This window comes from Molossus molossus, unplaced genomic scaffold (assembly GCF_014108415.1).
Source record: "Molossus molossus isolate mMolMol1 unplaced genomic scaffold, mMolMol1.p scaffold_m16_p_9, whole genome shotgun sequence".
Lineage (NCBI taxonomy): Eukaryota > Metazoa > Chordata > Mammalia > Chiroptera > Molossidae > Molossus > Molossus molossus.
Window position 1 is genome coordinate 52,432,015 of NW_023425403.1, and position 18,987 is coordinate 52,451,001.

The window sequence follows — 18,987 nt, forward strand, 5'->3', positions numbered from 1 at the left end:
GCCAGCACTTCTGTCTGGGAGAAAGATGTCTGTCCCCCCACACAACCCCCCAATCCTCCCACAGCCCCACAGCTCTCACCCAGATGCCAGATAATTTAGTTCCTTCTGGTATGTACTTGGTGTCTTTTGAGTTGCTTCCCTAGTGCTAAAGCTCAGAGTGAATGAATCTCAGCAAGATTGTGTGCAGGCCCTTTAAAGGAACACCTGGGACTCCAGCCGCCCTCCATCTCACTCAGCAACAATCTCTGCTGGCTTTTACAGCCAGAAGTTATAGGGACTTCTCTTCCTGGCACTGGAACCCTGGGCTGGGGGGCCTGGTGGAGGGCTGGGACCCGTTGCTCCTCAAGGGGTTCTCTGAAGCTGAGGTAGCCCTCCTGATTTTTATCCGCCACGTGGGTGTGGGACCAACTTGTTCCCCCCTTCTCCTACCATTTTCAGTGGGGCTTCATATCCTTAGTTGTAGGACTTCTGTTTAGATAGATTTCAGGTGGTTCTGAATTATGGCGGTTCTGTAGTTTAGTTGTAATTTTGATATGGTTGTGGAAGAATGCTAGTACCACTTTTACCTACACTACCACCTTGACTGCCTTTTCTGTGAGAGAAGTGTTGATTGATTCACTCATTTCATCATTTGGGAAATAATTTGAGTAGCTTCTTTGTACCAGGTAGATTCTCTAGAAACTACTCTAGACCCTGTGGAAGCAAGTACTGGGAACATCTGAACCCATATGGGAAGCATAAGAAAGATTTCATTGGTAGATCATCAAAAGTTAGCTAAGCAAAGAAGATAGTAAAGGGGGGTTAAAAGTTAGAGGGGAAGGTCCAGAGGACAACAGAGAAGCTGTTAGAAGTTTAGAGTGTATTATGGGCTGGGCGAAAAAAAGGGAGGGCTTCAGAGATGATTTCCAGGATGGATACTGCCCATCCGTTTTGGAACCAAAAGTGCTACTGTCTTGCAAATGCCGAAAATTTGATGGCATACATTTTACCTTTTAACCTCCATCCTACCTCCATTTGATAAGCTACTTGTTTTCTTTTTGCCTAATTTGTCTCCTAAGTGTTGTCTTCTATATCTTGCTATATTGTATGTCTTTTTTTGGTTGTAAATTATATTAGCTACACATTGATTGGGGTTATACATAAAAACAACCTTACAATTTTAGAGATCCTTCTTTCCAAATTACTGTAGTTTGTTCATACAATATATGCCTTAGTGTTTATAATAAGTGCCCTCTATACAATAAAAAAAGCTAAAATGGGGAAAGAACAGACAGGAAGACAACCACACAATTATGTAGAAAATGCTTTTTGTAAAAAATAAATGCCTAAGACTGTTAACACCTATGGGACAGGCTCGATAATAGTTCTTACTTCAAGGAGACTTGCATATGCAATTGGATTCATAAAGCCAGTTCTAGAAGAAGCAGGAAGGCCTAGGTTATGTGTCAAAATCATCCTAAACTATTCTAAAGCTCTAGGCTAAGCTTTGGTCTAATTTTTAAATTGGCTGTAAGGCTTTTCAGTCTGGAATTTTGTAAAGCTATCTTACCTAATTTTTGCTGATGACTATGCAACAAAGAATTCTAAACCCAGCAGTTACTGTGGTTGCTGTGGTAGAAATGGATAGGGTAGTAAGAAGATACCTGAGAAACATTATTATGTGATTTTTAGGAAGGTAAGGAAATAAATTTCAATATCTGTTCTGTATTTGGAATTTACAGAGCCTGCATTGATTCAGATGAAGACGGGGACTTGAGTAAATCTACTGTATTGAGAAACTACAAAGAAGCCCAAGAATATAGCTCTTTTGGCACAGCTGAAATGTTGAATTACTCCGTTAATATATATGATGATGGAAACCTGCTCTCTATTGTGACCAGTGGAGGTATTCTGTTTTAGATTTGCTAATTAGAGTTAAATTTACAAAGTGCAAAATGATAAATTCCTGTAGCCAAAAGCAGCCTTATAGAGAATTTAATCTAGAGATTCCAACTGAAGATCTAGGTCTGGAATAATAAATGTGATTCAATTCCCTGGTAAGGTGTTTTTTCTTGAAGTTGTTATGTAGGCTCCATTCTAAGAGTACAAGTGTGGTCCAAACACAAAAAAAATTCATCTGCATAACTCAGCTAAAGAACAGTAATTTCACCTCCAAATATTAACCCTTGAGAAATTCCAGCTTTTCTGAAATGAGGCAGAATGCCGTAGTGAAGATCTTTTTACCTGACTCTTTGTACTTTCTAGTGAAACAATCTAAATACCTATCAACAAACTAACAGGTTTTTGTTTTTATTTAAATATGTTTTTACTGGTTTTTTAGAGAGAGAGGGAGAGAAAGAAACATCAGTCGGCTGTCTCTTGCATGCCCCCTACTTGGGATTGAGCCCAAAACCCAGGCATGTGCCCTGACCGGGAATCGAATGGGAACCTCTTGGTCCATGGGACAACCGACACTCTATCCACTGAGCCACACTGGCCAGACCAAAAGAATAAGTTTTGTAAAAATTGTATGTTATTCATTTGTGGAATATTATATAGCAGTCAAAACAAGTAAATTTACATAACCTGTATTTATAAATCTCAAATATATAATTTTTAATTTAACGTATATTAATGATAAAACATTTGTGTCAAATTATAAAACATACCAGATAATACTATAGAATGTTTATGCTTATGTGTGTTTGTATGGTAACAATGCAGATGGGAAGAATATACACACCATCTTGGATAGTGGTTACTCCTGATGAAGGAGCAAGGATAATGAAGTAGGAAGACTTTAACTCTTTATCACTCCCTCCCCCAACTTTATTAAGACATAGCTGAATAGCAGAAGTACAATAATGTGTACTTGATGGAAACTTGCTCTCTGTTGTGACCGTGGAGGTATTTGTGTGTGTGTGTGTGCGTGTGTTTGTGCATATGCAATTAGATAAGTTTTGATAGAAGCCTACTCCCAGGAAACTATCACCACAAACAAGATAATGAACATTTCCATCACCCCCACAAGTTTGCTTGTTTTCCTTTGTAATCCAGTCTTGTCTGCACCCACATCCCCAGGTAGCCACAGAACTGCTTTCTGTCACTCTCGAGAGTTTGTATTTTCTAGAATTTTATGTAAGTGGAATAAAAATATGGCTTTTTGCCTGCCTTATTTCATAGTAATGGTTTGAAACCCATATTATAATTATAAAAGCTTATTTCTTAGTGATGAGTATTTCATGATGTGAATACATCATGGTTTGTTTATCCATTCACTTGATGGAGATTTTGATTGTTCCAATACTTGTATACAAGTCTCTGGGTGGAAATATGTTTTTATTTAATTTGGAATGCTATCTAGGGGAACTGGTTAGTTAGAGTAGGTATATATTTATAGAGTAGGTATATATTGTTACACTTCCTGGCTGTTTTCCACAGTGGCTGTACCCTCTGAATTTCACCAGCTGAACGTGAGTGCTCCAGAAGCTCCACATTCTTATCCTGACATAGTGTGGTCGGTCTGCTTAGTTTTAGCCACTCTAGCTATAGGTGGTGGTGCCAAAGTTTTTTTTTTTTTTTTTTTTTTTTTAAATAACATTAAAATTCAGCTTTCCTATTTATATTGAAAAAAGTGCATAGGAAGAATTGGTAATATTGGGTCCATATTCTTATGTGACGAGTTGTCTGGAGCAGAGGAGTCTCAGCATTGCAGCAGACAAGTTGGAAAAGTCATATGCTCTCATTTCTCGTGGAGCTCTAGCTATTCCATTGTCACCCAAACATTAAGGTCCAATACCAGGTGTCATCAATCATCATGTTTGCATTATTGTTTATGTGATAGTAGTGAGATATTTCTCTCTACCCATGTCTTTTAAGAAACTTTTTCACTTGTTCGGTTGTGTGGATCAGTGGATTGAACTTTGTCCCATGGACTGAGAAGTCCCAGTTCAATTCCCAGTCAGGGCACATGCCCAGGTTGTGGGTTCAATCCCCAGTAGGAGGCGTGCAGGAGGCAGTCAATTGATGTATCTCTCTCACATTGATGTTTCTATCTCTCCCTTCCTCTTTTCCCCCCCAAAATCAATAAAAACATATATATATAAAAAAAGAAAAGAAACTTTTTCACTAAAAAAAGGGCCTAGTTTATTTTGTTTGTTTACTTCATTGGCATGTAACATATATAGGAAAAAGTATACAATTCATAAGTTGTAAATGCATTGAATTGTTACAAATGGACACTTCTGTGTAGCCACTCCCAAGTCAAGAAATAAAGCATTGATACAGTCCCCATCTTATCTCTTCCTAACCACCAACCTACCTTCCCTTCTCCCAAAATTAACTACTCTCTTTATTTCTGTTAGCACATTCATTTGAACTATCTGGTATTGCTGTTTTTATTCATCAGAAATGATTAAATGGTGGTAATGACATATGGTTCAACCTCATATGGTGATATTTTCATTTATATAAATGCATAATTCAATATACTTTTGTGTGTGACTTCTTTAAGTCAGCCTTATTTTTGTGTGGTTCATCTCATAGTATATAGAAGTAGTTCATATTTATTGTCATATAATCGATTCTGTGAATATACTATGTTTCCATGCAAATTTTTGAATTTTACAAGCAATGCTGCCATGAACATTTTTGTATTGGTCTTTTAGTGCACATGTGCACACATTTCTGTTGAGGAATTGCTAGAGGTGGAATTGTTAAATCATAGGGTATGCCTAAGTTCAGCTTTCCAAAATGCTCGTCTACTCTCCCACCAGCAATGTGTGCATTTGCACATCCCCGTCCACGGTTGCTGTTATCAGTCTTAAAGTTTGTTCTGAAAGATATGTGGCTTTGATTTGCATTTCTTAGACTAATGAAGTTGAACATCTTTTCATATATTTATGTGCCATTTGGTTTTCCTCTTTTGTGAAATACTTTTCAAGTGTTTTACCCATTTTTCTTTTGTGTTCTTTCTCTTCCTTAGAATTTGAAAGATTATATTTTGGATATAAGCTCTTTGTTAATTATATATATTGAAAACACTATCTCATCTTTGTGACTTGCATTTTTGCTCTCAGTGAAGAAGGTAGAATCCAGGGTAGCAGAATAGTGTATAAATTCAAAGAATTTCATTTTTTGTGTACTATTGATGAGAATTAAGGTAATATATCATTAAATATTATGAGAGTATATTTTTATTTTATTAATTTGTTCATGATTAATAAATATACAAAGTGAACAGTTAAAACTTTGTGTGAGGATCTTTTATATTCCCCTCTTTGCCTCTAGGAGCTCATGGAACACATGTAGCTAGTATAGCTGCTGGGCATTTTCCAGAAGAACCTGAACGGAATGGTGTAGCTCCTGGTGCCCAGGTTCTTTCCATCAAGATTGGTGACACAAGACTGAGCACAATGGAAACAGGCACAGGCCTTATAAGAGCTGTGAGTATTTGTGAGGTGTTGATTTAGAAGATTAATGATCGATGATCTTGGATATTTTTAGGTTTATGAAGTGCTCTGGGCTTACCAAGAATATTTTTCAGTTATTTATATTAAAATTATTAGGATAAAGTTTCTTGGAAAATATAAAGATTTTTTTTTTTATATTATACATCTCATTTCTAGTAAATCTTCTAGCAAGCTATTTTGAGATACTTTAAAACAACAAAAAGGCCTCTTAGCCAGCTTCCTTCATCAGCCTAAGAAGAATTTAACTAATATTCTACATTTCATTTTAGCATATGAATTATATTTTACTTGAACTTCAGTGGATTTAGAAATTAGTAATAACCATTCCAGTTTCTCTTCCTTTCCCCCACTCCATTCTGCAAATGCTAGTTTTTTGTGTGCCTTTTTAAATTTTGTATTTTGTGGGTTTTTTTTAATCCTCACATGAGGTTATGTTTATAGATTTTAGACAGAGAGGAAAGGAGGGGAGGGGGGGGGGGGAGAGAGAGAGAGAGAGAGAGAGAGAAATCAGTGTTGGAGAGAAACATCATCTGATTGCCTCTCCTAAGTGCCCTGGGAACAAACACGCAACCTTTTGGTGTATGGCATGACACTCCAACTAACTGAGCCACACTAGCCAAGGCGCTAGTTTTATTTTTTTATAGATTGCTTACTGTACTCTGTCTCCCCCTACCTTTTTTTTAAAGTTTATTAAATATATGCTTCTAAAAATAACATATATTTGGATTTGAATTAGAATATGATTGGTTAAGAAACTGTGGGATTCTGTGCCTTTATTTTACTAGCCAGTCTGTTTCTATACATTGCTTCCTAAATTAGACTCTTTATCTTTTCAATAGATGATAGAAGTTATAAACCATAAATGTGATCTTGTCAACTACAGCTATGGAGAAGCAACTCACTGGCCAAATTCTGGGTGAGTGTTCTCTGACGCTTGTTGGCCGTAGAAACTTAGCTGAGGAAGAGCTTGAAATGCTTTTCATAACTGGATTGAAAATCACAATTGAAAAAAAGCAGTCCCTGTGGTTAGATATAACTCCTAGATCTCTGGCCCTCATTCCCGTGCTCATTCCTCGATGTCTTTATTTCCTCCTACCAGGGGGACCCCATGCCCCATCTATCACTAGAATTCCTCATCCACAAGCAGCCTGAACTCTTCCAGGTGTAATTACCTGACCAAACTCCACCTTGTAGAAACCCTGGCATTCCCTTCAATGATCCCACACCTGACCTGCCAGGCTTTGCTGGAGAAGCATACTGACCTCACACTTCAGGTTTACGACCACAGATGTCAGATGGCCACACAGCATTGTCTGATCACACTCCATTTACTCTTTCACTCCTGTGTGACCATTTTACACTTCCTCTTCTCCTCAGAGACCTTCAGTGGCCTTTCCTGTCTTCCCTCAGTAAAGTCCTCACTTCTTTCTTTCCTAGAGAGAATAAAAGTGTTTAGCAGGGGACTTTGTGTGCTTCCTGCGACCTCCTCTGACCCCACCTTCCCTGTTGTGTAATGAAAGAAGTGCCAGGATCAAAAGTCACTGAAGCCTTTGTGATCTGGGTCTCGTTTCCTCTACACAGACATGCTTTAGAGTCACCAGCTTTAGCACAGATGCAAAAGCTGTTCATTTCATACTGTTGCACTCACTTTCCCGGCCCCTCCTCCCCAAGTCATCAGTGTCCTCCTGCTGCCATATCCAGTGGCTTAGTCCTGGTCTCACATTAACTACCTGTTTTTCTTTATAGTAATAACTTTAAAATGACCTTATTTAGAGTATTTTCTTATTGATCACATTCCCCCTCCCACCACCAAGCCATTCATATATACCTATCATCCATTGTGTGAAGCTCTTCACTAAAATCCTGCCAAAATGAGGATTTTACCAAGCGCAGACCCCGTGGTTTTCAGTTATCAAATAACTTCAAGTTTCCACATAACGGCTACTACCAGGTTCTGTTTCCTGCTCTTGTAACAAGCACCCTGTCGTCCTCAGTCATTGTGAATGCTGTCTTGCCCCTTCTTCTTTGCTTCAGTATCTTGTTTACCTAAGTGTATTTCTCTCTCTCCTTACTTGATATTCTTCTGCTTAAAGTCACCTTTTCCTACTGTCCCTTCTTTCACACTTTGGAGTGTCCATGGCCCTATACCTTACTTATGTAGACTTCCTTTTCTTCATGGTCTAACTTCATCTCCTTTAATACCAGTACATTTTTCTTGTTTGCTATCAAGCTCTAATCAGATTTCTTACATTTTAAATCTTACTCTTAAGTTCTCCCTAGTGCCTAATTCCCCTTCACCTTTGCCACTAATCACAAATAAATATAGGAATTCCCTGAGGCGTCATTCATGAACACATTCTTTTAAGTGGGGAATGGAAGTGAAAACATCTGTTTCTCCACTACCCAATCACAGCTAATCTTTCAGTATTTACTGTCAGTCCTTTTGTAGTTTTCCCCACATATGTTCAATTTTGTATCTAGCAGTTCCCTACCTTTAACCTGGCCTCATAACTGCTTCCCAGCACTAAAACCCAGCGAGGCTTTATCTCCTGGAATGGCTGTATCATGTTCCACCAGCGGTGGGTAGTGCCAAAAGTTACTTAACCATGCCCAAACCATGCATTTGAACAATACTTTGGTATTATAAATACTTCTGGAATAGCATTTATAGTTTGAGAATGTTCTGACCTGAGCGATTCTAATGCACATTTCCTTATTTATAGCCACTGCTTTAGTTCTATTTGGAACCATATTTTAGTCTGTTTTTTTATGTAAAAGATATTTGCAAATATTTTCACATAATAATATAGATCTTGAAAAGCCGGACAATTTTTTATGTCAAAGGAATTCTCTCTCTCTTTCAGGAGAATTTGTGAAGTAATTAATGAAGCAGTGTGGAAGCATAATATAATTTATGTTTCAAGTGCTGGAAATAATGGTCCATGCCTTTCTACAGTTGGTTGTCCAGGGGGAACTACATCAAGTGTAATAGGTTAGTTTCCTGTATTAGAAATAAATTTGTTTAAAAATAAGCAAACTAAGAAAACTCCTTAGTTAATCCAATGTTAATTGGATCTCTTGTATGCAAGACACCGTAAACCCTAAATACACCCTCAGGAAACTGAAATCTTGTGGGGGCCTGCTGACCTAGAATTCCCTGTGGGGCAGACTGGAGTAAGTGGGCGAATGGAAGCACAGATACAGTGCTGCGAGATCACAGAAGTGCAGCACTCCTGATTTGAGAATTTAGGTAAGGCTGTTTGGAAGAAGTGTGGGAATGAGGATTTCCATTGTTAGGAATGACTGAGGAAAGAGCTTTCCAGACTAAGTGAAAAACATAATAGAGACACTTGCTTTACTTTTTATCTATAGTGTACGGCTACTTACTCATAGTGTAGTTCCCGCCTTCTCATTTTTTGGGGGACACTTAGAAAGAACCAAGTGTAGAGAAAAGGAGTTCTATTAATGAGAAATGCAGTTGAAACACATTTGTTCCAGGAATGTGGTTTTTCTTCCACTCTTTGGTCTTTAAATATGTTGGCTGTATTGTTTGTTTCACTGTAATCCAGTGGAAAAAATGCCCATCAGCACGAGTTATGGGAAATCAAAGCTAGGTGCAGTCATAGTAGGAGAATAATAAAGTTAGCTGACATTATAGTACAGTAGCTGCCAATTTATGCATAAAAACCCATAATGTATAAAACCCAACTGCTGTTCTTTTTAAATATGCAGCATGAATGAGGAGGATGAATTGAGAGAAACAAGTGTGTATTAAATGATGCCTAAATTTTTATTATTTTTATTTGATATCAAAATAAATTTTATTTGATATCATTCTTACACTTCTTCCGAATACCCTTACCTAAATTTAAAAATAAGGCTGCTACCTTTTGACATTTGTGATTGGATATATTATAAAAACTATTGAATCCCAAATAATTTTTCTGGTGTGTACATCAATAAATACACACACACACACACTATAGATGTTATTATTATGTAGATACTATAGATGTATATATAATAATATTTGGGTATCTAAGTTTCAAAATTGGTCCTTTTTATTTTTTTTTTGTTTTAAAATAACAGAATAGAATATTACAAATAGAATATAAATATAAAAACATACTTTTATTCATAGCTTCTACATTTTAAGGTATAGCTTACTTTATGTAATTTAAAACCTCTTGCTTAAATAATTCTGTTAAATCATGTGTGTTAAGAAAATAGTCCCTACCAGTGATATATTGTGTGTTTCAGTTATATAGATATTGTAAGTACACATGAAAATGAAACAAAAAATAAATCTGAAAGGTACCTAAAGATCAAGTTTACTACTCTGCCCTGATGCTTAGTGTTTTGTTTTCTTATCCCCATAGTCACTGAAAATTTTAAACTAAATTTTATAAAATAATTGCAGTTTTATGTGTCATCATTGTTAATCTAAATCCTCTTAACTCACACATGTTTTATCCACTGTTCTACTCTGAATATGTGTATGTTGTAAAGAGCAATTCGAGACCTGAATTCTAAATATTTTTTCTGCCAGTCATACATGTGCAATTTGTACATTTTCTTTAATCTCTGTAGGACATGTTTCCAAATTTCTAAAATAAAAGAACCAAGTTTGATCTCTATATTGTGTTTCAGAGTCTAATGAGACTTCATTTGCATATTTATCTAGAAGACTGGCATATTATGTCTGGTTTTTTTGTTTGTTGTTAGAGCCATTTTTGAGGAGAGGGGTACTGCCAACTTTATGAGTCGAGTTTTGAATAGAATGGTCATTTTAAAATGACCAGTCAACTAATTTCTTTATTTTTCTAATGTTATATTTTATAGTTTAAAACACATTTCTCTTTTGCTTTTACACCTGTATACACTTTCAGGTACATTACTATTTTTAATCCACATAATAATCTTGATAGATATTGTTATATTCAAAAACAAGGCACGTAATGTAATGTCTGGTACACAGTAAAGTTTTCTTGGTTAAATTTTTTTGTCTTTGTTTCATGACAGAGCTGTGGTTTAGGGAGATCAAGCAATTTACCCAAGGTCACACAGCCAAGTGAATAGTGGATTAGAATTAAAATTCATGTTTTGTGTCCTTTTATTAATGATGAAATCTATCCCACAGGTGTTGGTGCTTATGTTTCACCTGATATGATGGTTGCTGAGTATTCTCTGAGGGAAAAATTACCTGCCAATCAATACACGTGGTCTTCTAGAGGCCCCAGGTAGGTGAGGGAGGCCGTGTGGATTACTATGAATGTTTGGTTAAACTTTACATGGCGGGATGAGGCAGAGTTATGGTCACTTTACTGATTCCTTCTATTTTTACTTTTTCAGCACTTTCATTTTGATTAAGAATTTCATCTCAGGGAAACTGCTAATTAAAGAAGTTCTCAGGGAAACTGCTAATTAAAGAAGTAAAATATAGTCATTTCCTTGTTAGATATATGTAACTATTCTGAGTGTAAATTCTTAGGCCTATGCCCCAAATCCTTCATTTATGAGGATCTAAGTACAAAGTAAGGGCTAGATTATCTTTAGAAAGTAGTGAAGGCCTTTTTTGCAATGCTTTCAATATTTGAACTTAGTAAAACAAAAGCCCTAAACTTTTGGAAAGTGTCACAGTTACAGGCTTGAATGCCCTGTGTTTATGGTTTTGAAGTTATAACGTATTGAACAATTTTGGGTACAATCCATAGTAGGCACGTTCTGTTTGATAAATTAAGTTCATCTATTTTGGTTCTTTGAATCCCCTCTGTGAACTATGTTTATCTGATTCTAGGAGCAGATTATGTTTTTCAAGAGGTATAGTAAGTCCTAATTTATATAATCTCTCATTATGACATCAGAAGGTCCAGGTACCTTCTGGAAAATAAGTTCATCTCTTCACCTCTTTGGAGTTATTATTATTATTATTATTGTTATTGTTATTTTTAATCTTCACCTGAGGATATTTTTCCATTTATCATCAGATAGGGTAGGGCGGGGGAGAGAGAGAGAGAAACATCGATGTGAGAGAGATACATCAACTGGTTGCCTCCTGAACGACTTGACCAGGGCTGGGGACAAACCCTAACCAAGGTATGTGCCCTTGACTGCAATCAGACCTGCAACTCATGAGTCCGCAGGCCCACGCTCTAACCCCTGAGCCAAACCAGCCAGGGCTGGAGTTATTTATTTTTTTTAAAGAGAATCGACTTTGAATTCAGTTAATCAAATACCTTACCACCTGCAGTAGGCAAGGCATACTGAATGAATAATACATTGTGACCTGAATTTGCAATTCCATTGTAGGAAAATGGGATTACATAAGTGGGAGCAATCACTTCACTTTGAGTGGAACCTCTCAAGCAGGAAATGGTGTTGGAGTTGGCCTTGAAGAATGGATAGGATTTTGTGAGAGAAAGGAATTTTATATGGCAAGAATAGGATGATCCTAAAAATTGAGCAGGTTTCAGTGTAAAGGTTTTGGGGTAATAACTAGTAATTGGGTTTGTCTCAAGTATGAAATATAGTAAAGGAACTATTGGAAGATAAGATTAGAAAAATTGGTTGGGATCAGATCAGATGTGGTCATGTCAAATTTAATCCTCTGAGTTACAGGTATCTCCCTAGCTTTCTCTAAGTAATTTCTACTTTAAAAAATAGGCTTATTTCAGTAGTTTTTTATAACTGTCAGAAAGAGCAAACAGGCTGAGGATTCAGGAAGCTTTGCCTATATTGTCATTTGTGATAGACTGCCCTTATCAGCCCAGCTAACTGGCCTAGAACGCCACATTACTGAATACAAGTGGCTAGGAAGAAGGATAAGAGTCAAAGTTGGCAAACATTTATGTCTTTTATGTTTAGTTAATAAATATATTATTAAACTTGTTCTTTTCTAAAATTGATTTTTAAATGTTTTATCTTATAGTCACTATAAAAACAAAGTATTAGAGAATGTTTAAACCAGTCTTTGTCAGTCTTATTTGCACATACAACATTTAAATAATTATTTTAAGAAAATGAATTAAGCTCTGGCCAGCATGGCTCAGTGGTTAGAGTGTCGGCCTGAGCACTAAAGGGTCGCAGGTTTGATTCCTGATCAAGGGCATGTCCGAGGTTGCAGGTTCAATCCCCCACCCTAGTCGGGGTGTATGTGTTGGAAGCAACCAATCAATGTATCTCTTACATCAATGTTTCTCTCTCCTCCCTCTCTCTCTCTCTCCCCATCTCCACTCTCTCTAAAATTCAATGGAAAAAATATCCTTGAATGAGGATTAATGAAAAATAAAAGACAATGAGTTCATCAATTTCGGGGGAAGCTTGGATTAAGTAGATAATGGTTCACAAATAGTTTTTCTACGAGTTTAGAGGATTGATTTTGTGTTACTGTACTGTAAACATTAAATATCATTGCAAATAAGTGGTTTAATTATTAGATAGGAAATGAAATATAAAACATTAACTAGTGATCACTAAGTGAGTACATTCTATAGCCCTATTTTTAAAATCCTCTTCATTAGGAAAGACTGTCAGACAAAGAATTTATTTGACTTTCTGATATTTGTAAGTATGGGCTTTATCTTAAAGGCAGATTACCAAATAATGCCTACATAAATGTGTTTAAAATTTTTATTACATATTGGATTATAGAAGTAAAATATCACTAGTGTTTTTTTATTATAAGAGAACTTTTATATAATGTTTATATAAGGTTTTTATAAGGAATATGTAAAGTTTATATTAGGAGAATTTTAGTTTTACTTTAACTTTTTTTTTAATTAATATATTTTTGTTACAGATGTTTCTCCTTTTTCCCCCAGATACCCTCCTCCCTATCCCCACACCCTGCAAGCATTGTTGTCTATGTCCATTGGTAATGCATACATGCATATAAGTTCTTTGGTTTATCTTATCCCCCACCCCCAACCCCTTCCTCTGAAGTTTGTCAGTCTGAACCGTATTCCTTTCTATGTCTCTGGATCTGTTTTGTTCATCAGCTTTTTTGTTCATTATATTCCACACATAAGTGAGATAATGTGGTATTTGTCTTTCTCTGATTGGCTTATTTCACTTAGCATAATACTCTCCAGGTCCCTCCATGTTGTCTCAAAGGATAAGAGATCTTTCTTTCTTACAGCTGCATAGTACTCCATTGTGTAAATGTACCACAGCTTTTTTATCCACTTATCTACTGATGGACACTTGGGCTGTTTCCAGATCTTAGCGATTGTAAATAGTGCTGCTATGAACATAGGGGTGCATATGTTCTTTCTGATTGGTGTTTCTTTAATAAAATTTTTATTTATGCTTTATAGAAGCCATTTTTAGAACACTGATTAAATACTTTACTATTAGCCACTTTTAACAGACTAGTGGAAAATTAATACAGAACAATAGGATGTTAGTCTTGTTAGAATTCATGACTCTTCCAAGTTATTTTTTCTAATAATAAGATACCAAAAGCTCAATGTGAACATCGGTAGATAATATAGATGGTGCAAAGAAGAAAATAAAAATTACCCTAAATCTCATCTGTACTATGTTTGGGTAACCACCTTTTAGTCATTCTGTGCATAAATGGGAGATCACACTATTCAGGCAGTTTTGTCCCTCGATGATACTGTATGTAAATCTTTACAGGTCCATAGATTTTTACCTGACAATATTTGTTTTAAGATAATTACTAAAAGGTATGCCATTAACCCATTTCATGAGGAAGATATGGTTTGTATCGCTTTCAGCTGTGTAAAAATATGAAACCAAATTACACTAGTATTCCTACCCAAGAATAAAAATAATGTAGTCAGTTGGGGGGAAATGGTGTGCCTTTGTGTTCTTCCTTTACTTGGGGTAGAGGGCAGAGCTTGTGTTTAGTGACACTGCGATAATGAACTTGACAGACTTTAACTCATTAAATCTTACTTACTTAAGCCCTAAATGAAGCAGCCCTGTTGACTTTAGCTGTCCAGCATGGCAGCCAATAGTCCCATGAGGTTGGTCTGAATTGAGATGTGCTGTAAGTGCAAACTATAAACCTGGTTTTCAAGACTTTCAAGTACAAAAAGAATATAAATTAACTCATGTTTTTTCTTTCAGTTACCTATTGAAATGATATTTTGGATATGTTGGGTTAAAGAAAATATACTATTAAAATTAACTTTACCAAATTCTTTTTTTTAATGAATGAGGCTTTTAGAAAACTTAAAATGAGCTGTGTCCCACATATTTCTACTGGACAATGCTATATTAAACTTGAGACAAAAACAAAGCTTATGAACAAGAGAAAAGTATATTCATCAATTAGAGCAGTGACAAAATTTATTTTAAAATTTTAATTTTTCTCCGTAAATATATCTGATAACTTTTTCTACCTAAGCCACACACACACACCCAGATGTTGTCCACTTACAAGGGGAAAATATGCTGCTCAATGAGGAAATAGTTGTGCTGGGTAATTTAGCCCATTGATTCCAATGACTGCAAGTAGTCCATGGTATTGTACTATAATTTATTTGACCAGTGGCCTTTTTATGAATGCCCATGTTTTTCCAGTTTTTATCATTGTAAGCAAACTAATGGCTTTTTGTTCAGTGCTGATGGGGCCCTTGGAGTGAGTATCAGTGCACCAGGAGGAGCCATTGCTTCTGTTCCTAACTGGACGCTGAGAGGAACTCAGCTGATGAATGGGACATCCATGTCTTCTCCCAATGCTTGTGGAGGCATTGCCCTGATACTTTCCGGTAAGGGCATTTCTTAGTGCTCTATATGGTACAGTTTCTAAATTTTCAATAAAGTAATAGTGAATATTTAGCCGTTGCACATATATTTCAATCACAGTTTATTACTTTTATTAATGAGATAGAAGTGTCATTATAAAATGGATCTTAAATGTATCATTTTATACTTTACCTTAGTCCTGGCTAAAATCTCTATTTTATTATAAGGTTAGATAAGTATCTAGACAATTTTATGTTTATAGCCATAAAAAATAATTGAATAAGTTTATCCCACCTATTGCAGACAGCTATTTTTATTTTCTGAAGTTCTTATGATGAGAAAATATGGTAGAATTGATAATGTGCTAGTTCAAAGTAAAGTTTAAGGTGGAGAATAATTTTGAGATAATAATGATTTGTATGTGCATTCATTCAACAAATATATTTATTTATTGGCTGTTAATTATCAAACATTATTTTAGCTCTAGAGCTAAGTTAGTGAACAAAACATCGAAAATACCTGACCATGTGGAGTTTATATTATAGTTGAAGGAGACAGATTATGATCAAAATTCAAAATAGTTTATATGGGCTCTGGCCAGTGTGGCTCATTTGGTTGGAGCATCAACCCGTACACCAAGAACTAGAGGGTTTTTTTGTGTGTTTTTTAATCCTGACGTGAGGATATTTTTCCATTGATTTTTCAGATAGAGTGGGAGGGAGGGAGGGAGGGATGGAGAGAGAGAGAGAAAGAGAGAGAAAGCAGAGAGAGAGAGAGAGAGAGACGTCACATTGATTGGTTGCCTTCCACATGACCCTGACCAGGGCCAGGGACCGAACTGCAACCAAGGTACGTGCCCTTGATTGGAATCAGATCCATGACTCTTTGGTCCGTGGGCCAGTGCTCTAATTGCTGAGCCAAACCGGCCAGGGCTAGAGTTGGAGGGATTGATTCCCGGTCAGGGCACATATCCAGATTGCAAGTTTGATCCTTGGTTAAGCATGTATGTGCAGGAGGCAACCAATCAGTGTTTCTCACATTATGTTTCTCTTTTTCTCTCCCTTCCTTTCTCTAAAATCAATTAAAATATGAATATATTAAAAACAATTTATGTTACATGATAGAAGGTAATGAATAATGCTATAGAGCAAAGTGAAGTGGAAAGGGAAGTAGGAATTTTTAGTGTGGTGTGCAGGAGGCTTACAGTATTAAATAGGGTGGCACTGACATTGACTAAGACTGAAAGTTAAGATAGCCATACACTGGTGACAATTCCACCTCAGAAGTGTCCCTGTAATCAGTCCCTAGACTCAGTTCCCTTATTACCAGTCTTGTTTAATCTCACCAAATATTTCAAGGTTGCTCATGCCTCCTGTCTTTGATCATACTGCTCTCTCTGCCTAGAATTCCTTTTGGCCATTTTTGGCCTTGCAAACTCCTGTGCATTTTAAAGTTCTGGCTCATGTATCTGTTCCTCTGATAGAGTGTCACATTATTTTCTCTTACAGCAACATGATATTTCCATGTTTGTTTTGCTTATTTCTTACAATATCATAAGTGTTTACATGTTTGTTGAGTTCTGGAGAGGCAAGAATATTATATTATTCATCTTGGATCTTTAACAACAGACATTAATGCAGGGTTTACAGATTGGTGGCCTTCATATCCTTCCCACAGAACAGTCATTCCCAGCCTGTGTTCTCCGGAGCATTTTAATCCATATCAGTGCCTAGGATCTAGTCTGAAAGATGCTAATTTAATTGGTCTGTGGTAAGATCTCAGCATCTTTTTTGCTTGTTTAAGTTCCCCTGATGTTTATGTAACATGTAGCAAGGCTGAAAACTACTTCCAGCAACTATAAAGGGTGGGGCAAACGTAGGTTTACAGTTCATGTGGAAAATAATACAATAATTAATAATTAAAGAATAAACTCTGTATTTCACACACTCACAACTGTAAACCTACGTTTGTCCAAACCTATATTGTTTGACCAGCAGTGTTTTAAAGCAGATGTCCTTGGGATGCCTTTAGGTTTCTGCTTCATACATAATTTACATTATCTCTGCGTAGCCTGCATCTGTGCCATTGCATAATGAGCACACAGTAATTTTTCTTAAATAAATCTATGTGATGCCAGCAGTTTTGGTCAGACTGTTTAGTTCAGCTGTTTTTGTTTTGTTTTTTAAGATTTAAAAATGAGTGTTGAAGCACAAGACATGAAAGCCAGGGAATGTACACGTCACCTGTACTGGTGAGGGGGAAAGGTTTCAGGTGGTGAGCTAACACTTTTTTCATGATTTTGTTTTTAAATTTTAGGTCTGAAAGCTAATAATGTTAACTACACAGTTCATTCAGTCAGGAGGGCTCTAGAGAACACTGCAGTGAAGGCTGACAATATAGAAGTATTTGCCCAAGGACATGGTGTTATTCAGGTATTGTTGTTTGTATGAAAAATGTGTTGTCAGTCATTAAGATAATATCTTAGCTATTGCTGGATAATATTACCTGTTATAATGTTGATTGAGTATATCTAATTTTAGATTATATCATCATAGTGGTCTCTGAACTATAAGCAAAGAGGATATGAAAACAAATTTTTCAGTTAAGACAAATTCTTTGTAGTAAGATAGAGAAATATGATATACATAGGATATGTAGAGGTTAGAAATGCAATGCAAAGAGGTAAAGGGCAAAACTGGTGAATCATAGTGGTGTGTGGGAGAGTTTCTGACTTTAGTCACTTGGGAATAATAGTGTGAACGAAGAGAGTTGTGGGAAAAGTGAGTCCAGTAATTAGACTAGTAATTTATCTGAAAAGGTAGAATTGCCCTCTTAATTTTCAAGAACTGAATATAGAAGCTAACTTTTTGCTTGTACTTTGCCACAAGTGAGATCAAATTGGTAACTTGAAACAAAGTATTTTCTTTACCTAACCATTTATATCTTATTCTTTGTGTTTTTATAATTAGGTTGATAAAGCCTATGACTACCTCATTCAGAATACATCATTTGCTAATAAATTAGGTTTCACTGTTACCATTGGAAATAACCGTGGCATCTACCTCCGAGATCCTGTTCAGGTGGCTGCACCTTCAGATCATGGTGTTGGCATTGAACCTGTATTTCCAGAAAATACTGGTAAGTAATAAATGAATGTTAAGCCGAAGTGTTCTCACATTTATGGTTTGAGTGAATAGTATCATAATAGAGAGATGCGGTTTGAGCTAACATTGTAAAGAGAAAGCATGAACTGATGATATCATTATCACTAATATTATTATTATTTTGTTAAATCCTCATGTAAGGGTATGTTTTTACTGATTTTTAGAGAGAGAGAGAAAGAAACATCAATCAGTTGCCTCTGGTACTTACCCAAACAGAGATTGAACCCAAAACCTAGGTATATGCCCTGACTGGGAATCGGACCCACAACCTTTTGCTGTGCTCCAACCAACTGAGCCACCTGGCCAGGGGACAGTATTATTATTTTAAATCTTATAAATTTTAGGTAAAAGATGATGGGACTTAGTGATTCCAATACTATGGCAATTCAGTTAGCATTCTGACTACTGAGAAAAATAGCAGAATGGGTCATCGGTGACCTACATTTTTATTAAATTGTCGATAAGTCATCAAGTTCCATTTCTTTCCCACTTTTTTTTAAATCCTACCCGAGGACATTTTTCCATTTTTTGTTCAGATAGAGTGGGAGGGGGAGAGAGAAACATCCACGTGAAAGGGACACATCGAGTGGTTGCCACCCACACGACCCAACCAGGGCCGGGGACAAAATGCAACCGACAAAATACGTGCCCTTAGC

At 36.3% G+C, this 18,987-nt stretch overlaps 1 protein-coding gene across 8 annotated transcripts in view; it reads left to right on the plus strand.

Moving 5' to 3' along the window:
- The window catches only part of TPP2 (tripeptidyl peptidase 2), an 88,479-nt gene that overhangs the window by 27,350 nt on the left and 42,142 nt on the right, over window positions 1-18,987 (plus strand). For all 8 annotated transcript variants that reach the window (XR_004957990.1, XM_036249509.1, XM_036249510.1 and 5 more), the window contains exons 6-13: window positions 1,722-1,885; window positions 5,269-5,423; window positions 6,290-6,366; window positions 8,315-8,442; window positions 10,591-10,690; window positions 15,042-15,190; window positions 17,484-17,599; window positions 18,137-18,305. Coding sequence is in view for 7 of the 8 variants with exons in the window: in XM_036249509.1 (XP_036105402.1) it covers window positions 1,722-1,885; window positions 5,269-5,423; window positions 6,290-6,366; window positions 8,315-8,442; window positions 10,591-10,690; window positions 15,042-15,190; window positions 17,484-17,599; window positions 18,137-18,305 (1,058 nt within the window). In the remaining variant the exon portion in view is untranslated. The remainder of the gene's footprint in view (window positions 1-1,721; window positions 1,886-5,268; window positions 5,424-6,289; window positions 6,367-8,314; window positions 8,443-10,590; window positions 10,691-15,041; window positions 15,191-17,483; window positions 17,600-18,136; window positions 18,306-18,987) is intronic.